Source organism: Antedon mediterranea, chromosome 3 (assembly GCF_964355755.1).
Source record: "Antedon mediterranea chromosome 3, ecAntMedi1.1, whole genome shotgun sequence".
Taxonomy (NCBI): Eukaryota; Metazoa; Echinodermata; class Crinoidea; order Comatulida; family Antedonidae; genus Antedon; species Antedon mediterranea.
The window spans coordinates 9,016,383-9,038,678 of NC_092672.1; the positions used below are offsets into that span (position 1 = coordinate 9,016,383).

The 22,296-nt window shown below is 37.7% G+C and overlaps 3 protein-coding genes across 7 annotated transcripts in view; 2 read left to right on the forward strand and 1 right to left on the reverse strand.

The window, feature by feature from the left end:
* Window positions 1-3,420, forward strand: part of LOC140044786 (phospholipid scramblase 2-like) — a 42,750-nt gene extending 39,330 nt beyond the window's left edge. The window contains exons 5-9 of one of the 2 annotated variants that reach the window (XM_072089447.1): window positions 344-420; window positions 846-976; window positions 1,116-1,236; window positions 1,690-1,851; window positions 2,226-3,420. In XM_072089447.1, coding sequence (XP_071945548.1) covers window positions 344-420; window positions 846-976; window positions 1,116-1,236; window positions 1,690-1,851; window positions 2,226-2,273 — 539 coding nt within the window. In that variant the 3' untranslated portion in view covers window positions 2,274-3,420. The remainder of the gene's footprint in view (window positions 1-343; window positions 421-845; window positions 977-1,115; window positions 1,237-1,689; window positions 1,852-2,225) is intronic. The other variant, XM_072089446.1, reaches the window with a different exon arrangement.
* Window positions 1-22,296, reverse strand: part of LOC140044782 (ribosome biogenesis protein BMS1 homolog) — a 38,299-nt gene that overhangs the window by 1,741 nt on the left and 14,262 nt on the right. The window contains exons 21-25 of one of the 3 annotated variants that reach the window (XR_011844494.1): window positions 21,806-21,953; window positions 21,227-21,402; window positions 20,214-20,372; window positions 19,872-19,970; window positions 2,021-2,144 (exon numbers count right to left, since the gene is read on the reverse strand). Coding sequence is in view for 2 of the 3 variants with exons in the window: in XM_072089437.1 (XP_071945538.1) it covers window positions 17,770-17,865; window positions 19,872-19,970; window positions 20,214-20,372; window positions 21,227-21,402; window positions 21,806-21,953 (678 nt within the window). In the remaining variant the exon portion in view is untranslated. Of the gene's footprint in view, window positions 1-1,830; window positions 2,145-17,133; window positions 17,866-19,871; window positions 19,971-20,213; window positions 20,373-21,226; window positions 21,403-21,805; window positions 21,954-22,296 lie in introns of those variants that run through there. The other 2 variants (XM_072089439.1, XM_072089437.1) reach the window with 2 other exon arrangements.
* LOC140044785 (phospholipid scramblase 1-like) lies at window positions 6,181-16,832 on the forward strand. 2 transcript variants are annotated; one of them, XM_072089445.1, is made up of 9 exons: window positions 6,181-6,568; window positions 6,614-6,696; window positions 6,937-7,072; window positions 7,341-7,418; window positions 11,464-11,537; window positions 14,189-14,319; window positions 14,881-15,001; window positions 15,282-15,431; window positions 16,207-16,832. In XM_072089445.1, the coding sequence occupies exons 1-9, from the start codon at window positions 6,382-6,384 to the stop codon at window positions 16,246-16,248; spliced, it is 1,002 nt and encodes a 333-aa protein (XP_071945546.1). In that variant the 5' UTR covers window positions 6,181-6,381; the 3' UTR covers window positions 16,249-16,832. The 2 variants fall into 2 exon arrangements, with proteins under 2 accessions (XP_071945546.1, XP_071945545.1); XM_072089444.1 differs by having other exon boundaries at window positions 6,181-6,696.

Consider the following 22,296-nt stretch of genomic DNA (forward strand, 5'->3'; position numbering starts at 1 on the left):
GCCCCCTATATTTTGTACATTTTTTGCCATCTACAGTACAGTGAGGTCAAATGTTCGAATATGCGTCAATACTATTATTAATCTTCATTTATTTATACAAATAAATTTATAACATACTGGTCTGCCTCTGTTTATGTTCAAAAGACGACATGGCATGTCGTCTTGGATTGCTAAAAACCCGGGTGGCAATGTGCTTTTGAATTTAAATGATAATCAATCAACTCCTGAATTCACAGTTAATTAGTCTCCATCAAGACATCGAGACACAAGCCAACATTACCGAAAATCATGTATTGATCCTAGTGGCCTATCCTAGTCACATGACCATGAATCTGTTTTTCAGAATCTGACGTATGTCAACGACAGTGCTGCGGCCCTTCTCGGGGTTTCATCATGCACATTGTGGATAATACAAACCAGGTAGGGTAGGAACCATATTCAAAACCATGGAGAGAGTTACATGTCTTAAGACAGTAATTTTATAAACTTGTTATACAACAAACAGTTATATAGTAGTTACTATTATTAAGGGGACATCTTCGGGGACCAGTAAAGTGGGCCATGAATAGGGGCTAGTCATAGTGCTGAAACATATTTGCCTTTTGTTCTTGGAAAATCATCTTTCATGACTTTACTGTAGTTCCAATGCACAGGTAAGTGAAGACAAGGAACTATCAAATTTGAACAAGACCAACACAAAACAGATCATTGTGTCTACTGCACAAGGAAGTTGACTTAATATTTAAATTCAATGGAAAATAAAACAGCCTTGAAGTTCATAAAACTGAACTAGTTTTTATTTTTAATAACATTTAATAATGCTGATCATAACCTTTAACCTGCAGGAAGTGATGCGTGTGTCACGCGAATTCAAGTGTTGTGCAGGTTGTTGCTGGTGCGCGGATAGTGATTGCTGCGGTCTCGAGGTCGTAGTCGAAGCTCCAGTTGGCCAAGTTATTGGTTATGTTCGTCAAAGGTATTAGATTATATATACAGTACATATGTAATTTACATTTTCAATGGCATGGCTGACATATCCATAATTCCAAAAAGGAAATAACTGGAAAACTTTGATATTAAATTAAGAGAAAAAAAAATTAAATCTCATTTTTTAGAGGGAGCTTTTGGAAAGCGTCTTATGATATAATGAATGCAGAGAAAGAGACCGTCTTGACCATTCTGGGCCCTTGTTGCATTTGCCAAGGAATATGCTGCACATGGGATCAGGAATTTAAGGTAATACAGTAATATCAGACATTTTTATCAATTCAAGGCATCACATGTCATGTCACTGTAATTCAAGGCATCACATGTCATGCCACCACCATAGTTCAACTCATCACATTTTCATCATGCCACCACCATAATTCAACTCATCACATTGTCATCATGCCACCACCATAATTCAACTTATCACATTGTCATCATGCCACCACCATAATTCAACTCATCACATTTTCATCATGCCACCACCATAATTCAACTCATCACATTTTCATCATGCCATGGCTGTAATTCAAGGCATCACATTGTCATCATGACACCACCATAATTCAACTCATCACATTTTCATCATGCCGCCACTGTAAATTCAAGGAATCAGATTTTCATCATGCACCACCATAATTTAACTCATCACATTTTCATCATACCACCACCATACTATTACTATCTACTGTTCCTTTGAAGGTTTTCAGTACAAATGGTATTGATGAAATAGGAAAGGTTTCTAAGCAGTGGAGTGGCTTAGTGAAAGAGATGTACACCAACGCTGATAATTTTGGTGTAGAATTTGCTATGGACTTGGATGTGAAAGTTAAAGCTACATTAGTAGGAGCTGTATTCCTTATTGTAAGTTTACAACAAGTACATTTTCTAACCACTATCAACATTCTATGGTCTTTTCAAGGTCTAAAAAAAACGTTTATTTTGGTCAAGCTGTCGAGATTCTTAATTTGGTAGATTTCAGTACAATACTGCATTACAGGAGAAAAAAAACAGTGAAACATACATTACTTACCATCAGTGTCCCGGGACAGTAGAACTTGCCAATTCCATGGTCACAGTACCATAATTTTTCTTAACTGCCTAAATTGTATGTCAATTAGAAAATCTCATTCTGTAATTGCCACGCCATGCGTTTGCTGCAAAATAAATCAAACAATCCTGTATGTAATAGTCAGTAGAATTAGTATGTTAAAAATAATTTTACTTTTTTATTTCAGGACTTTATGTTTTTTGAACAGAAACAAAACAATAACAACCATCATTAGATGGTTTCAAGATGTTCTTTCACTTGTTGATGTCATGGATATTCATTCCCCAATGCATTACCTTATTATAGTTACACAGTAACATTGTCAAATTATATACTTACTTACAATATGTTTATACCTACTTATAATACAACAAACAGTAGTAGCTTATATTTCAGTATATAAGATTAGAGGTGAAAAAATATGTATAAGTTATGTATTTTTACAGTAGCTAGCACAATAAATTACTACAGTCTGTTTATTATTACAATAAAAGTGTCTCTTAATTAGGGATGTCGTGTGAATAGGTGTTAATATTGTTTAATATGGTTCTACTGTATAATATACAAATATATATTCATAAAGTTTATTAACAATGCACAGATTAAGTCAATTTTATTCTTAATAAAAAAAAACTGCAAATTAGAAGAAAAAAATTGAGATGTATCATTTTTTGTATAGTATTTTTATTGTAGTATAATCATTTGTATATACTTTGTTATATTTTATTTATTTAATCTTTCTTTATTCTGAAATACACTTTCAATACAATGTACTGATTTCCAAAGTGGTTCAGTTCTTAACTACATAAATGTAAACAAAATACAGTATATAAATGGACAAAAGAAAATATAAAATTAAACCTAAAATTATCAAAATCAAATTAACACAATTAAAGTAAGCACATTTGTTATATATAAATAATACTGTACTGTATTATAAATAATATCTATATAGCACACTTCTCAGGTTTTGTTTCTATATTAAAATTTGATAAGAGGTTGAGGTTTACACTATTCTAATTTCTTTTTGTATTATAATGAATGTTTTTAAATAAAGATATCAGATCTCAGATTCTCTTTCGGTGTGCAAAACTATCCAAACATGTGCAACATATGATAATACAGAAGGAATCATGCATATTCTGGGATGTGTATGCATAATACTCGTTAGACGTATGCAACGTTAAGCCCTACTACAGCCTACTAAGACGCAACTCCATGGCGGGTTTGTGTGTTACAAACAGTCTACACTCTATAGCACTCAACTATCAGTTGGCAAACACAGAGTCAATTTGGTATTAAAAGCGGTGGTTTACCGGGTGTCACGAAACCTAAGACCACGAAAGCTAAGACCCCCTAAGACCTAAGATCACGAAAGCTAAGACCCAAGACCTAAGATTACAAATTCTAAGATATATTACAGCTTAAAAACAATACTTGTTGGCTATACAGTACGGTAGGCTTGTCTAGGGCAAATAAACTCAAATTTCCAGTGCCCTGGCCTACATGTGTAGAACATGTAGTGTACTGGACTTTATTTGCTCTCTTGATAATTTACAAGCAGATAAGAATTTTAATTGTTTACTTTTGGCAATGACAATATTCAATATTTATCAAATACTTCAATTCATATTTGAACAGATGGATTGTAAACTTCAGTATTGTCAGAGGCTAAATCAATCAAAATTTGAATTACAGTATGATGGATTATATACAATTGCAACAGTGCATATGCTTTTATAATCAATCATAATGCATAACATAATATTACAAAACATTGTTAGTACAGAAAAGAGTGAGTCATGTGAGATATAATGGAAAGTATTAATAAAAATAGGCCAAGTATGAGTGAATCATGAGAGATTATAATGGAACAACAAAACCATATATTGATTTTTTTATATTGGCTATTGTTATAAACATTATGCAGTATACGACATTGTACTGTAGATGACATTGTACTGTAGATACAAGTTGTGCTGAATTCATTAAATTTCTACTGCTTTATACTGAGACTAAACTATTTGTCTACAGCTGACTGTATTATTATAATAGAATGGGTGAAAATCTTCATTGGACATATTGAGTGTTGACAAAGTGCGAGGCAGCGAGGCACGCGAGGCATGCGTGGCATGACAAATATTTGTGCGAGGCATCATTTTATCATTTCCAAAAGTGCGAGGCATACAGTTTACAATTTCAAAAAGGTGCGAGGCATATCTTAACGTGCTATTATGCTATATTATAGGCCTAATAATCAATCGATACAAGCGTATCTAAATAGATTCGTGTATACACTCATCATGTTGTTTATTTTTATGTAACGATTGTTTTTTCATTCAATTCATATCGTGTCAAATTTTACTTTTACAAAAGTGCCCAAACTACGGTTCAAAAATCTGAACGACAGTCTTCAACTTTCGATAAACAATAATTGTTATAGCGACACACTCATCAAATGACTGCAATGTTTGTTGGCATTTCGAGCGTGTTCACTCACATGTCTCTCGAACATAGCAGAGTGAAAATAATATTTTGTCACACCCCTGCGCCTAGATCCGGTAGACCCGAGAAATGGAAAATCCCTCTTTACTATGTAGCAGGTAGCGGAATGATTCAGCCCTCAGCTCAGAGGATTGTGGTGCATTCCCCTCCTATAGCACGTGGTTTCAGCAGCAACGCTCAGACTTCTCTCTGAGCGGCGTGCCAAAGACATTTTTGACATTCCATTCTCTAGGAACAACACGTGTACCTCTCTCGCAAATAAGGTGAACAGCGATTGCCAGGACAAGTTCAATAACTGGCGGTGAATAAAAGGTAACTGATATGCCGATCCAATAACATGCCGCAAAGAAAAAAATTGCGACAGAATTCTGGAGCGCGTGTGAAAAAAGACTTACGTCCGACAATTGTAATACTAGGCCTAAAATTAAACTTTAGCTAATATGCTTAGCCCTAACCTAGATAAAGGCCTATGTAGAAAATAATTTAATCAATTTTGATAAAATAATAATTGGTGTAATATTTAATAATGATACACTATTCCTGTTTTAGTAAGCTAGGTATATTACGAACGATTTTTATTTATTGTTGTCCATGTACATACTAATAAACCTGGCGCTAGTTTCCTTCGCTTGTATTTTTACTCCAAATTTGATAACTAACTTTATCGTGTGAATACCACACCTTAGAAGTATACCTCATGAGTACTTTAATGAAAGAATCACATAAAAAGTAACAAATAAATCCTTAAATTAATGATTTTACAGGCGTGTTTCTCGCACACTGTTCGCGAATTTCACTTATTCAATGTTCAATATTTTTGTTTCTATGGAGCGCCAAAAGAGCAACGATAATAGAGGACTAAAACTCAGTGGAATGCGTCAATTTCTCATGCATTTATTGGTGAAAAACACGTTTTATTTCAATATATTTGTTAATTTGTCAATAAAAATGTTGTAATATGTTACTGCTGATACTGTTCTGTTTTCAAAGAATAATAATCGATCCTAAATCAACATCACTACCTAGTCTAGACCTAGGACATCCTACTAAGGATATTATGATGAATTTTTCTATTTTATTCTTTAAAAGGTTAACGAAACCGTGTACATTATCAACAGTAACATTTTTCCTTACTGACAGTGACAAAATCTATTGAAATTGTACTTGATTTTCACCAAATAATGCGTTAAATATAAATGGATTCCACAGAGTTTTTAGCCCTCTAATTAATTTTGCTCTTTTGGCGTTCCATAGAAACCAAAATATTGAACATTGAGTGTGCGAAATGCGAGAAAAACAACGTCTGTAAAATCACCAATTTAATGGATTTATTGTTACTTTTATGTGATTTTTCTTCATTAAAGTAGGCCTAATTCTAAGCTGTGGTATTCAGGATAAAGCCTTGGTTAAATTACAAGGCAGGTGCAAAAGGAAACTAGCCTAGCGGGCCTAGGCGCGCCTAGGCTACTTCAATTTCGGTGATTTCCTGCCTTGCAATTTTGAGAAATGATAAAATGATGCCTCGCATTTTTTGATGATGGTAAAACGATGCCTCGCATAAATTTCTGACTTGCCTCGCATGCCTTCCCTGCCACGCGTGCCTCGCGCTGCCTCGCACTTTGTTACTACCCGGACATATTGTGTGAACATTTTATGCTGTGGATATTTTTTATTTGGCTTCACTTGGCAGCCTTCGTTCTGCTTCATCGCACGTTTATAATAAGTTAAAATTTTACCATTCAAGAGACAAACAATTGGATTTTATATGCTTGACTATTCATTTTAAACCCAGAACCCACCTTTAGTTTGTATTGGTTTCCTAAGAATTTAGTTTACTAATGATGGAGAAAATAACTGGTATCGGTGGTGCCCAATATACCGGTCCTGTGTCAGGTACCGGTTCTGTCCCAGGTACTGCTCCTGTCCCAGGTAGTGTACCGCCACAAGGACAACCTCAACCAGGCTACGGACCTCCACAACAAGGCTATCCAGGAGTACCGCCAGGTTATCCTCAACCCGGCCATTCTCAACCCGGCCATTCTCAACCCGGCCATCCTCAACCCGGTCATCCTCAACCCGGTCATCCTCAACCTGGCTATCTTCAAGGGTATGGACCTGCTCCACCTGGTTACCAATTAGGACAGCCAGGATTGGTAAATATATAAAACATTTTTTGTTCAAGTTAGTGTAGGCGTACACTACTTTTAAAAATAAAGTAAAACAATTTAGGCTAGAGTATATTAACAAACAACTTAAGTAAAACTCTTCGAACAGCTGAAAAAGGGGACTAGTAATAGTTATCTGGGTATTAGACGCTCAATACCCAGATAACATATTTTTAGCAAATCTACATGATTGTGTTCCATAGAAATTTACTTTATTTTAAAATACAGGTTGGAGTTCAACCCGGGGCAGTCAGTGCACCATGGATGGCCAAGCCAGAAACAGTACCTGGTTGCCCACCTGGACTAGAATACCTGACCCAGGTGGACCAGCTACTGGTGCAACAATTTGTTGAACTCATTGAAGGTATTTCATTCTCTTGATGCAGACTTGCTAGCCGATATAGGCCTATGCCCATGTAAATTGTCTCCTAACAAAACATACAAAGTCTAATATATAAAGTTAATTTTTGTTAACAAGGCCCGATGGCTGTAGTCACGTGCTCACATTTGAGTTAGTTTTACCGACCGACCTAGTGAGCTGTAGAGTCATGTTGCATGCGACTAAAAATTAATTACTTTTACCTGTAGTCTGGCCTGTTAGTTCCTAATGTTTATATTTTATGTTTATATAGTTGTTACCCACTGCAAGACACCAAATAGATACTACATAAAAAATACCTTAGGTCAACAAGTCTACTATGTATTTGAAGGTAAGTCGACATCCATATAGCTCACAAAATTTTCAGACACTACACTATTAACTTGCAATGCAACCAGGGAGATAATCTCCCTGATGCAACCTAATTTTTTTTAAGCCCTAGCCAAAAAACAAAAAAAATTTCGAAACACTTTCCATGTATCTATAATACATACTTTTTTTTGGTTAACCAAATACTCCCATATTCCATATATTTTATTATTAAAAATAGTATCTTTGTTAAAGCAGAAATGTCACTAAAACATTAATAAAATCCATATAAAGTAATACACTAATAAAAACGGCTCATCCATAGCGTTACTTTTAAGATTTCGCCGTTATCACGAAAAAGCAAATTTAAAATAGCCACTTGAGCAATTCAATTACTTCTGGTTCGTATGCAGAAATATTTCCGTGACGTCATCTCGGGTGCTTCGCTTGGTTAGTTACACACACGAGTTGTTGGACACTGTATTTCTCTATTGTATTTCGCATTCTTTTGTTCAGGTAATCAATCTCTTGAGGCACTTTTGTTAAAGTTAACTTTTGTTGGTGTTAAATCAAAACACAATGCCGTATTGTGCAGCATTTAATTGTACCAATACAACAAGTGGAGGATAAAATCGCGACCGGAATATAGGATTTTTTTTCCTTCCCAAAGTCTTCGGGTCTGAGAAAGGCATGGTCCGGATCCACCAGGGCTCGATTTAGTGCTAGCCCGGCGTACAATGGCTAGTAAAAACAGCTCCGGGCTACCTAAAGTATCTTCCTTTAAGCCCGGATGGCTAGTAGGTTGTGGGAACTCGAAATTGGGACGAAATGACCTCATAAAAATAACTCCAGCATAAAAGACACATGTCTTGGCAACATCAGCAAAAATACCACTCGCGCGCTGCTGTGGCCATAACAAGTGATGATGTAGGCGGAGCCTCTCATAATCAAGCAAATTTTCCGAATTATGATTGGCCATTTATGTTTTTGTCACCCAGGTTATTGTGAAGTAGGCGGAGCTTCATTATCAGGTCAAACGTGTCACAAAAATATGACCATAAATAACGAACTGTGATTGGCCAAATGTAGTAGAATTTTGTCAATGTTAAAAATAACTTGTCTAGTCTTGTCAGGCCTGGTTGTCACAGATCAAAGCTAGGGATATTTTGTAGGCCCGGGTGGCTGGCTCTATCCCTGTAGGCATGGAGGTATACCTCCATGCTGTAGGTAGGCCATGGAGGCCATATTTTATAATATGCGTAGGCCTAGATAGAATCAAAAGCCATCGTTTGGCATCGTGATGGCTGCTCAGCAGCTAGGCCTAGCTAGATACTACCATTTTGGTAACAGTTGAGTAGAGTAGGCCAGGTGCTCCAATGCGATCTAGCTAGGCTAGGTAGGCCTACAGTACGTCTATCCTAGCTACCCTACTATAAATAATAGGCTCTCTAGGCCTAGCCTAAGGTAGACAGAATCTAATTAGTTTTCTTGGCTAGGTTGAAGCCCAACAACAAAAAGACCTCAATAAATTGATTCTGTGAATATGGTGAGCATAAAATAGACTATGCGTCGCGACGCAAAGTTAATTTTTATAATGTGAACAATAAAGAAATACAATTTTGTGTAATTTTTCATGCAAGTATTTATGTAAATGTTTAGCAATTCTCGAGCGTTTAGATTAGTGCGCCCTCTATTGTACAAAATGCCTGAATTCATTTATATGGCGGCCCGCGATTTTTTTTTCGTACATAAGTTGGGGACCCCCTCATGAAACGTCACAAAATAAACATGAATAATTCATCAGTTAAATTTGTTGTTCCGTGTGCACCCAAGCGTATAGCAACAAGAAGTGATTACACGCACAACTAAACTGCGATACGATTCTTTCTACAGTAGGCCTAGGATTCTAGGTCAATTCACGTGATTGCCTTCGCGCACTCTTCTTAATCTTCACACACACAGTACACCACTATGCAAAATGTGTCGAGGCTAATCGACAGCTAGGCAAGATATTAAACTAAGTACTGTAGTTAATTGGACATAGCCCAAAGAAAGCTTAGACCCACAAGAATAAAAAATGTATATAATTTGTGTACTGTAATTTTTTAATTCTGCTATTTTATTATCAAACAATATGCATGTACTCAAAGGAACTTTAAAAATGCGCGTATAATATGAACACATGAGATGGGAAGATTAGACTCACGAGAATAAAAAATGTATTTTTGTGTAATGTTTATTGTTTAATTTTGCTGACTTATACTGGGACTGTGTCATACCTAACACACACACACGTCACACACACCACTACTACTAGAATAGAAATGGGTTTAGAGACTAATAATTAGGCCTAATAGTATTAATAGAAACTATAATTTTAACACGTAATTTTTTATTAATAAATTATATTAGAAACACCATAAACCAAGGCTGATTATTTCGACAATCCACACAAAACGACGCTATTCTTCTATGAAATCGCACGCCGCAACCACAGCGGAGATAGGCCTAGAATCGTGTCGCAGTTGTAATGTTTTGTGTAATCACTTCTTGTTGCTATACGCTTGGGTGCACACGGAACAAGAAAATTTAACTGATGAATTATTCATGTTTATTTTGTGACGTTTCATGAAGGGGTCCCCAACTTATGTACGAAAAAAAAAATTGCTGGCGGCCCTGCTATCACGGTGCGATAACAAGAGTGGGCTAGTAAAATAATGTATGGGCTAGTGAAATCTACAGTGGGCTAGCAACATGAAAAAGATAAATCGAGCCCTGTCCACGCCGTCAGACGAAAAAATTTCCAGCCTAGCAAATTCGCAACGATATGTTCGGAGCACTTCTTGGAAGAAGACTTTGCGAAATACCCACCTAAACTTCGTGAAATGGGATTCAAAGAAAAAGTAAATTTGAAATTGAAAGACGGGGCAATACCTTCGAAGGTTACATTGCCTTCAGAAAGCACCGCCACCGAGAAGATCCCAGCCCAGGCCCAGCTGCTAGTCGTAGTAGAGGCGCCTTTCAAAAACGTAGGCGAAGAGAAGTAAGTGTTATTTTTACTTTTTCATTATTGCACTAACTAGGCTTACCACCACCGCCGAATTTACCTGCCTGGATCGACAGGACAGGCCCCCTATGCTCAAAAGCCTAGTAAAATCAACAAATTTGATCCAAAACAAAATGTCTTTCCCACCACCTTCCTCGCTGGCCGCATATGTATGGCCGTGATTTGTTTTTTTTTTTTGGTGTTGACCGATGCAGTCGGCGGGGGGGTAGAATCACAATTGTGAAAAGGCTACACATAACAGTTACTTAGCTAACTAACGAATAATAAAGTATTAAAATGATTTTATTATAAAAACAGAAATAAGGAAGATTTAAAGACTGTTTTACGATCGGTATTTAAACACTAACAAATATAACGTAGGCCTAGGCCGCGCCTATGACGGAGCCGATGCTAGCTAATTGATAGGCTACAGTAGCCTCCCGAGCCCGCTCCTCCCGAGTAGCCTATTTAAACATACCATGTTCAATTTCCTTCTCTTTCCTCCCTTCCTTCTGCCTCAACATCGTCTTCTTCTTCCTCATCGTCATTTTCAAATTCCCCAGCCTTTCTCAAAGGCTCATATTGGTATGGCTGAATTTCTAACGGAAAAGTTTCTTCTTCGGAATCGGAATACATTTTGCGAGGATTGGCTTTTTCATGTACTCATCCAGCGTGATCGTTTTCAGGGAAGATAGCGAAACCCGATATGACGTCACAACTGTAAAGTTAATGAGTTGGCTCTAAACGCTGACTGGTCAGAAAAATCGTATTTTCAAACGTCGATTTTAGCGGTAAAAATTGCATAAAAAATTTCAAAAAACCTAATATATATTTTATTATACCTAAACAATCATCACAAATACTCAAATAGTTGTTGACATTTCTGCTTTAATATTAAACTTAGATCATCATTTAGAGTGTTTTAGCTGCTTTGGGAACTGCAGAAAATCTTAATTTTAGATCTATGATCGTTCATCCTAATAGCATACCCTCATCACATTGACCATAAACTTGCTTTTAGAATCTGATGTACCTCAAGAGTGCTGTGACGGAGCTCGGGGTTTCACCATGCATGTCATAGATAATACAAACCAGGTAAGCTGCGCACTCACTTAATCAGAAACATCACAGAGGCCCCAATTTAGGTCCCTACAGCACTGGGGACAGAAAGTGGCGAGAGTTGGGGAAAAGTCACCGGTCACTCTCGCATATTTAGCCTTTTCAATATTATTTTAATACCCATTTTTAAGTACCATAAACTTAGAATTCTGACTTTTGTGTTTTCTCGGTGAGCACCACTTCGTTTAGCCAGTGAATGCTCATAGCCGCTATGCCACTGCACTTAATCATGGAAGGAGTGGTTCTCCGACGAGAGGTAAACATTACGAAAAGAAGAACATTAATAACATTAATTTTCCACCACCCCCGTCGGATAATGGATCAGTCCGCCACCAGTACGCCCTCAAGTGAGACACACCCATTTATCATCGTCATCATTTCTCAAGACCACCTGCCTGAGGGGACGGTAGGGAGGGCGTTTATCCAGGTAAGCGGCACTCATAGACTACCAACACCACTATTGGTTTGTGTAGTCTATATCGTGCCTAGCTTACCTGGATAAACCAACATAAGCCAGTGTAGTACCGGACTAGAGTCTAGTCGGAGGCGGGAGGCAAGGTAAACATTCTTATACGTACCTAGTGTCTGGGCTTCAAGATTGAAGCAGCCACCGTAGACTGGTTTGCGGAGGTATCCGACAGGTAGTGGGATGTGAAGGTGGACTGTGATCGCCACCATGCCGCTTGCAGGATGTCTGGGAGGGGCACCCCAGCAAACAGCGCCCATGAAGCGGCAATGCCACGCACTTGGTGCATATGTGCCGGAGGAGGCGTATCTGTGGAGTCGTAACCAGCCCGGATGGCTGCCACGACCCAGTTTGCAAGTGTCGACCGAGCAGCCGGTCGGAAGGGTGAAACTGTCGATATGAACAGATGTGACGCTGAGACCCGAATGGACTCTGTGCGTTTGATGTAAAACTTTAGTGCCCGCACTGGGCACCAAAGTCTGTCTTCCTCAACCCCTGAATATGCAGCAATGGTGGGAATAAACACAGTCGGCGGCGAGAAGTTCAATGTCTGAGATTTTGCAAGGAAATCTTTTCTAAAAACTAACCGCGCGCCACCCCGTTCAAACCTGATGTGCCCTGGCTCCAGAGAAAGAGCGTGCAGTTCACCTCTGCGCTTGCACGAGGCTAGTGCAATCAAAAAGGCAGTTTTGAGAGACAGGTTGTAAAGTGATGCTCTACTCAGGGGCTCGAAGGGTGGACGCATAAGAGCGGCTAGGACGACATTGACGTCCCAACGTGGAATCAGGGCCTTAGTAGGAGGCCGTTCTCGAAACATCCCGCGAAGCAAACTGGAAATTGCAGGGGATGAAGAGATGGTCGAGCCGTCTTCAAAGTTCGGAATTACTGCACCCAAGGCAGACCGATAGCCGGATACGGTGCGAATCTGCAGACCTGACTCAAACAGGTAATGTAGGAAAGCGCAGACCTGGCCCAAAGTGACTTTCATTGGGTCGGTCTTCTGGCGCTTGCACCATTTGAAAAAGTGTTTTAATCGGCTATTGTAGACAGCAAGAGTGGATTCCCGTCGGGATTTCGCCGCGAGGGCGGCCGGGCCATCTGGAATGCCTGAGTCTCTGAAGCGATCCCTGACAATGGCCATACAGTCAGGTCGAGGGATATGAGGTTCGGTAGAGCAAACCGAGCTCGGCCCTGCGTCAGCAAGTCGTTCCGAATCGGAAGACGTAACGGCTGATCGTACAGAAGGCCTAGTAGCAGTGGAAACCACGGCTGCCTGGGCCAATACGGCGCTATTAGTAGGACTCGGCATTGATGGCGCTGAATGTGTGTCAGGACCAGTGGCAGTATTGAAATCGGTGGAAAGGCATATGCCCAAAGGTTGTCCCATGGTATGGACAGGGCATCCACCGCCCACGCATGTGCATCCCGATATCGACTGCAGAAAGTCGGGAGCTGCGTGTTGCCTGACGTCGCAAACAGATCTACATGGGGCCGCCCCAATGTGGTTGAAGATTTGGGTGGCGATTATTGGAAGGAGACGCCATTCCGTAGGACGTAGAAGTGGACGGGACAGTGCGTCCGCCACTATGTTCAGACGACCCGCAATGTGGGCCGCTGACAGTTGGATGTTGTGTCTTATACACCACATTAGCAACGTCCACGTGTGGCAACATAGCGTGGGGGAGCCTGTTTATGTATGCCATGACGGTTGTGTTGTCGGAATTGACGAGAACATGGCGATTTGCCAGATGGGGAAGAAGAGCCTCCAACGAGCGCTCGACTGCCCAAAGTTCGAGCAGGTTGATGTGGGCGGGCGCGCGTCTCCTCGGGCGACCAGAGCCCGGAGACGCGAATGTCCGGAGACGGTATGTGACCGCCCCAGCCTACTTCGGATGCGTCCGTTTCCACACGGACATCCGGAATTGACCTTTGTATAGGTGTGCCCACAAGTAACCTGTCTTCCACGAGCCACCATTCGAGATGCGAGATAATGAACGCATTCGTTGGAACCACTTTGTATAGAGAGTCTGATTTTGGGCGGTATGCTGCCAGAACTCCTTCCATGATTAAGTGCAGTGGCATAGCGGCTATTACATCCATTATTTCTAATGCACGATTTAGTAAAGTTGAAAAATTTTGATAAAATATCTTTGACCTACAGGAAGTGATGCGTGTATCGCGCGAGTACAAGTGCTGTGTAGGTTGTTGCTGGTGCGCGAACAACAATCACTGTGGTCTTGAGGTCGTAGTCGAAGCCCCTGTCGGCCAGGTCATTGGTTATGTTCGTCAAAGGTAGTAAATGTACCATACAAAGTCCAGTTACACCATGCATTTACATACTATGCCAATGTATATTATATTATTAAGTCACATCGCATCTCGAAAAAACCATCAATATACAAATTGAAATGCTACTGTACTAAAATGAAAATTAACAAAAACACAAAATACTACTAGTTACATTAAAATAAATAATTTTAAATGTTTGTATACTGTACATCAAGTATTCAAAGATGAAAACGAACATTTAAGCCATCTGGCGTGTTAAAACTTGTTTAAGCTTGGTTCCCACTAGAACGTAACGCAAGGACGTAAATGCAACGCAAGCGAATTGACCAATCACAAGCGATGGCTTATTCGCTTGTGATTGCTAACCGTCTATAACTTCGCTTGTCATTGGTTAAAACGCTTGCGTTGCGTTTACGTCCTTGCGTTACGTTCTAGTGGGAACCAAGCTTATGAGTTGTCTGTCCACAGCTCTACCTATTAATTAAGAATGAAGACATTTTCTCAATATATGGAGAAAGTCATACAAAAAAAAAGTTCAATTTTGTCTGAAACTTTGATTTTTAGAAGGAGCTTTTGGAAGCCATCTTGTGACGTACTGAACGCCGAGAGACAGACAGTCTTGACAATTCGTGGCCCTTGTTGCATCACTGAAGGAAATTGCTGCACAGAGGATCAGGAATTTAAGGTAAATATTATGAATATAGTAGCTTACACATTTAGCCCACGCCGCCCTCATAATTCAACAGTACTCATCACCTAGGATCATGCCACCACCAACAACTCATCAGTTTCATCATGCCACCACCGTATTTAATTCATCACGTTTGATTATGCCGCTATCAAAATTCAACTTATCACATTTTCATCATGCCACCACCGTAATTGATCAACACATCACATTTTCATCATGCCACCCCCATAACTCATCCTGACCACTATTATTACAATCTACTGTTCCTTTAAAGGTTTTCAGCACAAATGGTATTGATGAAATAGGAAAGGTTTCTAAGCAGTGGAGTGCGAGAGAAAGGTATGCTAGTGATTTTGGTTTGGAATTCACTATGGACTTGGATGCAAAAGTTAAAGCTACATTGGTAGGAGCTTTATTCCTTATAGTAAGTTGGAAACAAATATTATTGTTGAACACTAAAATATTATGAGAATTATTGTATATCTTGATCGCTTTCAGTATAATAATTCTTGTACTGCCCAGAGGTGTAACTTATTTTGTCTATTTACATGATCGGACCGTAACTTTGTAGTTACCATACTTGCCAATTACAGGGTCCCAGGTTAAATTCCAGCTTTGTTGCAGCAAGGCAATCTAACAACAGGACACTCGAGCTCGCTTTGCCAGGATAGGAACTCATAACAGTCCTTTGATCTTATGTCTGGCTGCGACAAATACCAACAGTACTACTATGTACATATTCTCTTTTATTATCTGATTGTGTCTCAAGTCACAGATAAACCCTTTGATCTCCAGAGCTAATCATCCGCAGTCTTGCTTGCAGTATACCTGGATTTTTCTACTGCTAAAAGTTTTACCCAGTCTTTTAATTGGCTAGTGGTGGCTGAAATTGAATGAAATTACAGTTAATACCTTAAATTACGTCGTGAGGCGGTTTCCCGAATGATCGTAAAATCAAAACGGTACTTCTATCAACTAAAAGTCGTAGTTAGTCATGTCTCGGGTCACATCCTATGGTCACCGTACAGATAGGCTACTACATCAGTACTTCTATGAATGGATGACTAGCGACAATAACGCTAGTTGGGTCATACCCAGTACCGTTTTGATTTTACGATCATTCGGGAAACCGCCTCACGAGATTTTATGGACTGTATTAGAATTCAATCATTAAAAATAAATTTACCTTTTTATTCCAGGAGTTTATGTTCTTTGAACAAAGAAAAAATCGTCGTCGTTAGATATCAAGATGTTCTTTCGATTTTCTGCCAATAACGCATTACATTATACACAGTAACATTGTAAAATTATATATTTAACGAGATCCAGTACCAATTCCCAAAAAAGTATCTACAATAGATGTTGTCCATATGGATAAAACATAATATTGTAGTATTACTAATATAAATATTGGGTTAGATACTAAAATTGTAAGTTTCTATGTAAAGTAATAAATGTTGTGTTTAGTTAAAGATACCAGATCTCATTACTGTACATTTTAAATCTCATCAATGATATATGTTTCATCTGTTATATTTTCACTAAACATGGTTCCACTTATAAAGTATCTTGATTAATAATCCCAAAATAATTTTAATTTATTTGAAAATAATTCAGTTCTGTTTTTGTTTTATTTTGTATATTCAAAACAATTTACAAAAGACAATACATGACAGTAAAGGCTTTTGCAATATGGCCTTCCTTGACAATCATTATATAATGAGGAATAGTTTGGGAGTAGTTTTCCCTGAATAGATAGTTGTCTTCGGTCGTTGTTGTGCGGATGCGAAAATAAAAATATTCTGTATACTTTCGTTTCGTTTCATATTTTTGTTTGCGTACATTTTTTGTTTGTTTGATTCATTCCTTTACACATTAAAAAATAAACATATTCTGTGATTCCATAGCGACCAGTAATCAACTATGGTATAACCATGATATTATTATTCAAGACCATTAAAAAACGGCATAAAAATACAGCAAGTTGTTGTTGATCCATTCCTTCACACATTAAAAAATAAAAATATTCTGTGTTAACCATAGCGACCAGTAATCAACTATGGTATAACCATGATATTATCATTCAAGACCATTAAAAAACGGCATAAAAATACAGCAAGTTGTTGTTGATCCATTCCTTCACACATTAAAAAATAAACATATTCTGTGATTTCATAGCGACCAGTAATCAACTATGGTATAACCATGATATTATTATTCAAGACCATTAAAAAACGGCATAAAAATACAGCAAGTTGTTGTTGATCCATTCCTTCACACATTAAAAAATAAACATATTCTGAGTTAACCATAGCGACCAGTAATCAACTATGGTATAGCCATATTGATATTCAAGACGACCATTAAAAAATGGCATAAAAATACAGTAAGTTGTTGATCCATTCCTTCACACATTAAATAATTAACATATTATGTGTTAACAAAGCGACCAGTAATTGACCATGGTACAGCCATGATATTAATATTGAAGAAGAGACATTTAAAAAACAGGGTTAAAGCATTAACAATTCCAGTGACTCAAATACAGTGTGGAATATTAGATGCATGAATTACTTGAAGAAGAAACCAGTTACAATGGTGAGAGATAGGAACAGAACATTAAAAACCCCGATTTAAAAACAAAAGGTCTCAAAACTCCAAAATCCATAGTGCTAGACAGTATGTGAAAAGACACTTTGTTTCATCACCATGGAAATATTTGGCTTGAATATCCACATTTTTCATTTCGCACAATAATGATATTATTTTGGTTTCTTCTTCATCTTTCCTAAAAGTTTATAGATTTCTCGTTTTGCTTTCTTCTGTCTTTCATCTTTCTTCTCTTCTAAAACAGACATCTTAAAAAAAAAGTTTTAAAAAGACCTTTATTATTTGTTTTCTTAAATTGTTTAAATAATAACCCAAAAAATCAGGTCAAATTGGGATAGATAGATACATAAAACTATTTTCTTTATGCTACGAGTCTTTCCTAATGTGCAAATACAATATCTTCATATAGAGTAGAGGAAAAATGTTTTTGTGTCTAGCGCATGATACTAATATCTAATCACTGTATATTTTTTAACGGTTAGTAACTAGTAACTAATATAAGCCTAGTACCCTAGCCTAGTACCCTAGCCTATCTAGGTAGCATAAATGATTCGCTTACCTACACCTATATCATGAGTGAGCCACCAAATAAAATGCCAAAGGACAAGGAACATTATAGGTGCATTTGCATGGATTTGTAGAGAAGCTATCTCACATAGAACAGATGTAATGCTTGTCTTCATGTCATTCATAAAGTTTTGCTTTGGCCAAGCGAAATTATTTTATTATAAAGTTATTGCTGCTAGGCATAATAGCAGTTGTAGCCCAGCCTTTATTTGTGATGGGCATAAGACAGAGGGCATACAAATCTTAGTTGTTGAATATCTCAACTGGATAATTCTTTGCTACAGTCAACTCTCCCAATACCGGACACCCTTGGGCGGGCATATATTTTCCGGTTTTTCGAAAGTCCGGTTTCCTGAAAACATATTTTTAAAGTCATCACGTTGTCACCGAATGCTGCCCGGTACGGTCTCCTAGCGTAGGGAAGGCCTAGGCTAGGCTATGATTGTGTCAATCTAGTTTTAATTAAATAAATACTGATAGGCCCTAGGCCTACTTTATTAATATTAAGCTACAGTAATTCAATTTACCTTTTTTAAAAGTTACATTATTTACTGTACCAATAAAACATGTTACAATAGTAAATTATTGTTTCTCAATGTGTTTTTAACGGCAAAAAGGCCTACGTACGTACGTACGGTGAACATAATTTCGGTCTGTTTATTGTTTTTCGTGAGCTAGCTAGCAGCAGCAGCATGGGTGAGGGCTTTGATTGATGCGCATGTGCAGAGGTGTCATAATCAAATAAAAACGCCCACACCTAGACCACATGTTTTTTAAGCTCCTTTATTTTGACGTAATTTGATAGCAATGATGAAAATTGATTAGGTAAACGAGCCAAGCAATAATGACACAATAATTAATTGGTAACATTTCAAAGTTTATTAACACTAGTTAAGTCAAGTTCATTCCGTTTACGTTTTGCCATAATGATTTCCAAATTTATAATGATGCACATTTTTAGTCCCGTTTTTAGTGAAACATTCCTTTTTAAAGTCCTATTGCAATTGTGAATTTAACAATAATTTAACAAAACAAAGACACAGGAATGTAAATTTAACTTTATTAAAAAACAATTCATATGCTAAAAAACAGGGAGTTGTTAACAACTCCCTGCTAAAAACAATAGACATTAAGACATAGCGCTTCGATGTGAAAAAGCCCACCGCAGTTCGATACGCAACAAAGCAATTGCCGCCTCGTGGGTTAACAATGAACTGACCTGTCAATCACAGTGTAGTGCTCCATGGCAACATTATTTGATCGTACCGCGAAACGTCGCGCACTTCATGCATGGTGAGGGTATGGTTAAAAGCTTTTGTACATTGTGAATGTAGTGAATCCGAGTCAGCGACGACGATGTTACGTTGTTTTCGTAAATATTTGGAGTTTTTTAACCGTCAGTCCGGTTTTCAGACGCTAATTTTCGTGTTTTGTACTTCATAATTTGTCCGGATTCCGGAATTGGGTATTCCGGTTTTCATAATAAATTACAGTACATTTAGAATAGGGACAAATTGGGCCCTCCAAAAAAGTCCGGTTTTTCGTGAATTCCGGTTTTGGGAGAGTCCGGTATTGGGAGAGTTGACTGTATTAAAATTGATGTGACAAACCATATGGCATTGTCTTTTTGGCAAAGACAGTGATAGATATGGCATGCTATGTTCGTCAAAATATTTACTTAACTTACCTTCTTTTTATGTTCTTCTACCCTGGCTGCCATTCGGCTTCTCTCTTGACGTTTCCTTTCATTGTAGAGTGTAGTCATTTGATGTACCAGTGCTGCAGCCTTTAGTATTAAAAATGGGGATTTTTTGTTAAGCATGGCTAGCAAGAGTTAACAATAATTTGTTGTTTTTTATTTTATCGCTCCTAGAAAATTGTGGATGTGAGATTAGGGCATGCAAAGTTTAAACTGGACAGTGCTTAGTTTGAATTTTCCCTCATCCAACGCTTACCGTCTTAAACTTCCTGAAAACCAATGAAAGCGAACAAACGCTAGCCATGTATGGCTCTCATTTTAGTATCTCACCTGTCTCTCCTCTGGCTCTCTAACTACAGCTCTCATTCTGCTAATTGCATTCTTTTTACGTTTGAATTTCTCTTGTGGTTTGTCCTTGAAAGGCAGCGCCCTCTGTAACTCTCTTGGAATACGCAACTCTCTAAACACCTTTGGTTTTCTTTCAATTGGCTGAAGTAAAGACATCAATATAATTATATTAAAAAATAATCAATTTTGTTTACAATTTTTTTATTTTTATTTTTAAAACCAGAAACAGCAGCAAAAACAAATTCGCCACTTACAGCTTGGTTTAACAGATACAAATAAGCAACATTTAATTTTATTTCAGACTGTTATTGTCTTTAAAAAATACTGGCAGAAATGTTGCATATCGTAAAACCTAGAAAAGAAGCCCATATACATTAGAGCGCGAATAAAATGATTTCTAAGTCACCACTTAGAAATTAATAAATCGATCACTGTAGCGCCGATTTTCAGGGATCCCACAAAATAAATACTTATTATGAACAATTTCATGTGCAGTTTTATTGGAAAATAAAGAGTATGGGGTTCGCCCCACCGCTACAGCAAACAACAGGATCATCAAGATAATTCTGCAACTACTTTGTTCCAACAATGCGCAATAGACTTTCACATTGTTCAGCAAAACCATGTCAGCCTTATTACATAATATTGTTTGCTGGAGCGAACCATACTCCTTACCTTCCAGCCTGGTGTTAGCAATAAAACCGCACCACAGTTTTTAATGAAATTTTACATAAAAGGTCTTCACAATTTGATAATTGAATTTTTGTACTCATTGCGTTGGATCTCTTGAAATCAGAACCTAATGGTAACCAATGCAAATAATTGTTTGATCAGTTAGCAATCTCAGCTGAATAATAATGTCCACATAAATATTCAGTCCTATCAACTTTATTTTTTAAACATCATTGATTGCATATGATCAAACAATTAAACAGTCTTGACTTTCACATTGTATCAAATAAGGGTGCAGAGAATGTGAAATGGAGATAGCTTACTTTGTATAATGAATCCTTATTGAATGGTACAGCCACGTTGTTGTCTTTCCTTAATTGTCCTACAGTTCTCATCCCCGTCCAATTGTCCTTCTCGCCCTTTGGTAGTAACAGTGTCTGTACCGGGTTGTAAAACTTTGGCATGAATACTGGTATCCAACCACGCAGGAACACAATGTCTACAAAAAAGTTCATAATACATAAAAACATCTTTTTGTTCAGAAATGTTACTTTATACCTCTCTCTCCAATTTCAGAAAATATTGTTTTTCATTCGTGCATACCTCACAATGAATGTGATAAAATTATAATCTGTATGCAGTCAACCCTTCGAATACTGAACTCTTTAAAAACCAGAAACCCTCCCAAAACCAGACTTTTCTTAAGGTCCAAAAGGTCCCAAATTATTTTTACCATTAAAAACACATTCCGAATACCAGACTTTCCTGAAAACCAGACATATTAGGCCAGCCCAAAGGTGTAGGTATTGGGAGAGTTGACTGTATTAAGGCTTTAACATGGTTTAAATAATAATAACTGAATTAAAGCACTATTAATGGAAAACTTCAATACTATTGCATACCACTTTTAAGAATTTTGTCTTCAAATGAAGCACGGAAAGCGCCCTCAGGTGTCTTTATAGCTTTCTTGATCTGCCCTCTAATGCCGCTAACCGTTTTGACTGAAGCACCCTCAAATCTTGCCACCTCTAATGTTGTGTTAAACATTCCCTAAAGAAAATAAAAATTTGAAAATTAGAAAAAACTAGAGATAATATGTTGAATAGATCATGAATCCAGTCCGAATTTTGTGACATTTGACCCTAAGATTTAAACACTATAAATTTTAGAGCCTGTTCGGACGGAACAAATTTACACTTGTAATGGTTGCATGTGGTGTAAATTTTGAGATAAACTTGCTGTTTAAAAAATCCACCTATAAGGGGGATTTTTCAATTACACCTTAAACCGCAAGCTGATTAACCGCAAGATAAGGAGCAATTTTACCATAATAGTGTAAAAAGATGCATGAAATATGACCCTGCTGGGTATTTTTCGTTAGTTTACACGTGTA

Excerpts from the sequence above, each read along its gene's own strand:
- LOC140044785 (XM_072089444.1), top strand. The coding sequence starts at position 6,382 with ATGATGGAGAAAATAACTGGTATCGGTGGTGCCCAATATACCGGTCCT. Across the intron at positions 14,320-14,880 it reads ATTGGTTATGTTCGTCAAAG|AAGGAGCTTTTGGAAGCCAT; the intron begins GTAGTAAATGTA and ends TTTGATTTTTAG. Across the intron at positions 15,002-15,281 it reads CAGAGGATCAGGAATTTAAG|GTTTTCAGCACAAATGGTAT; the intron begins GTAAATATTATG and ends GTTCCTTTAAAG.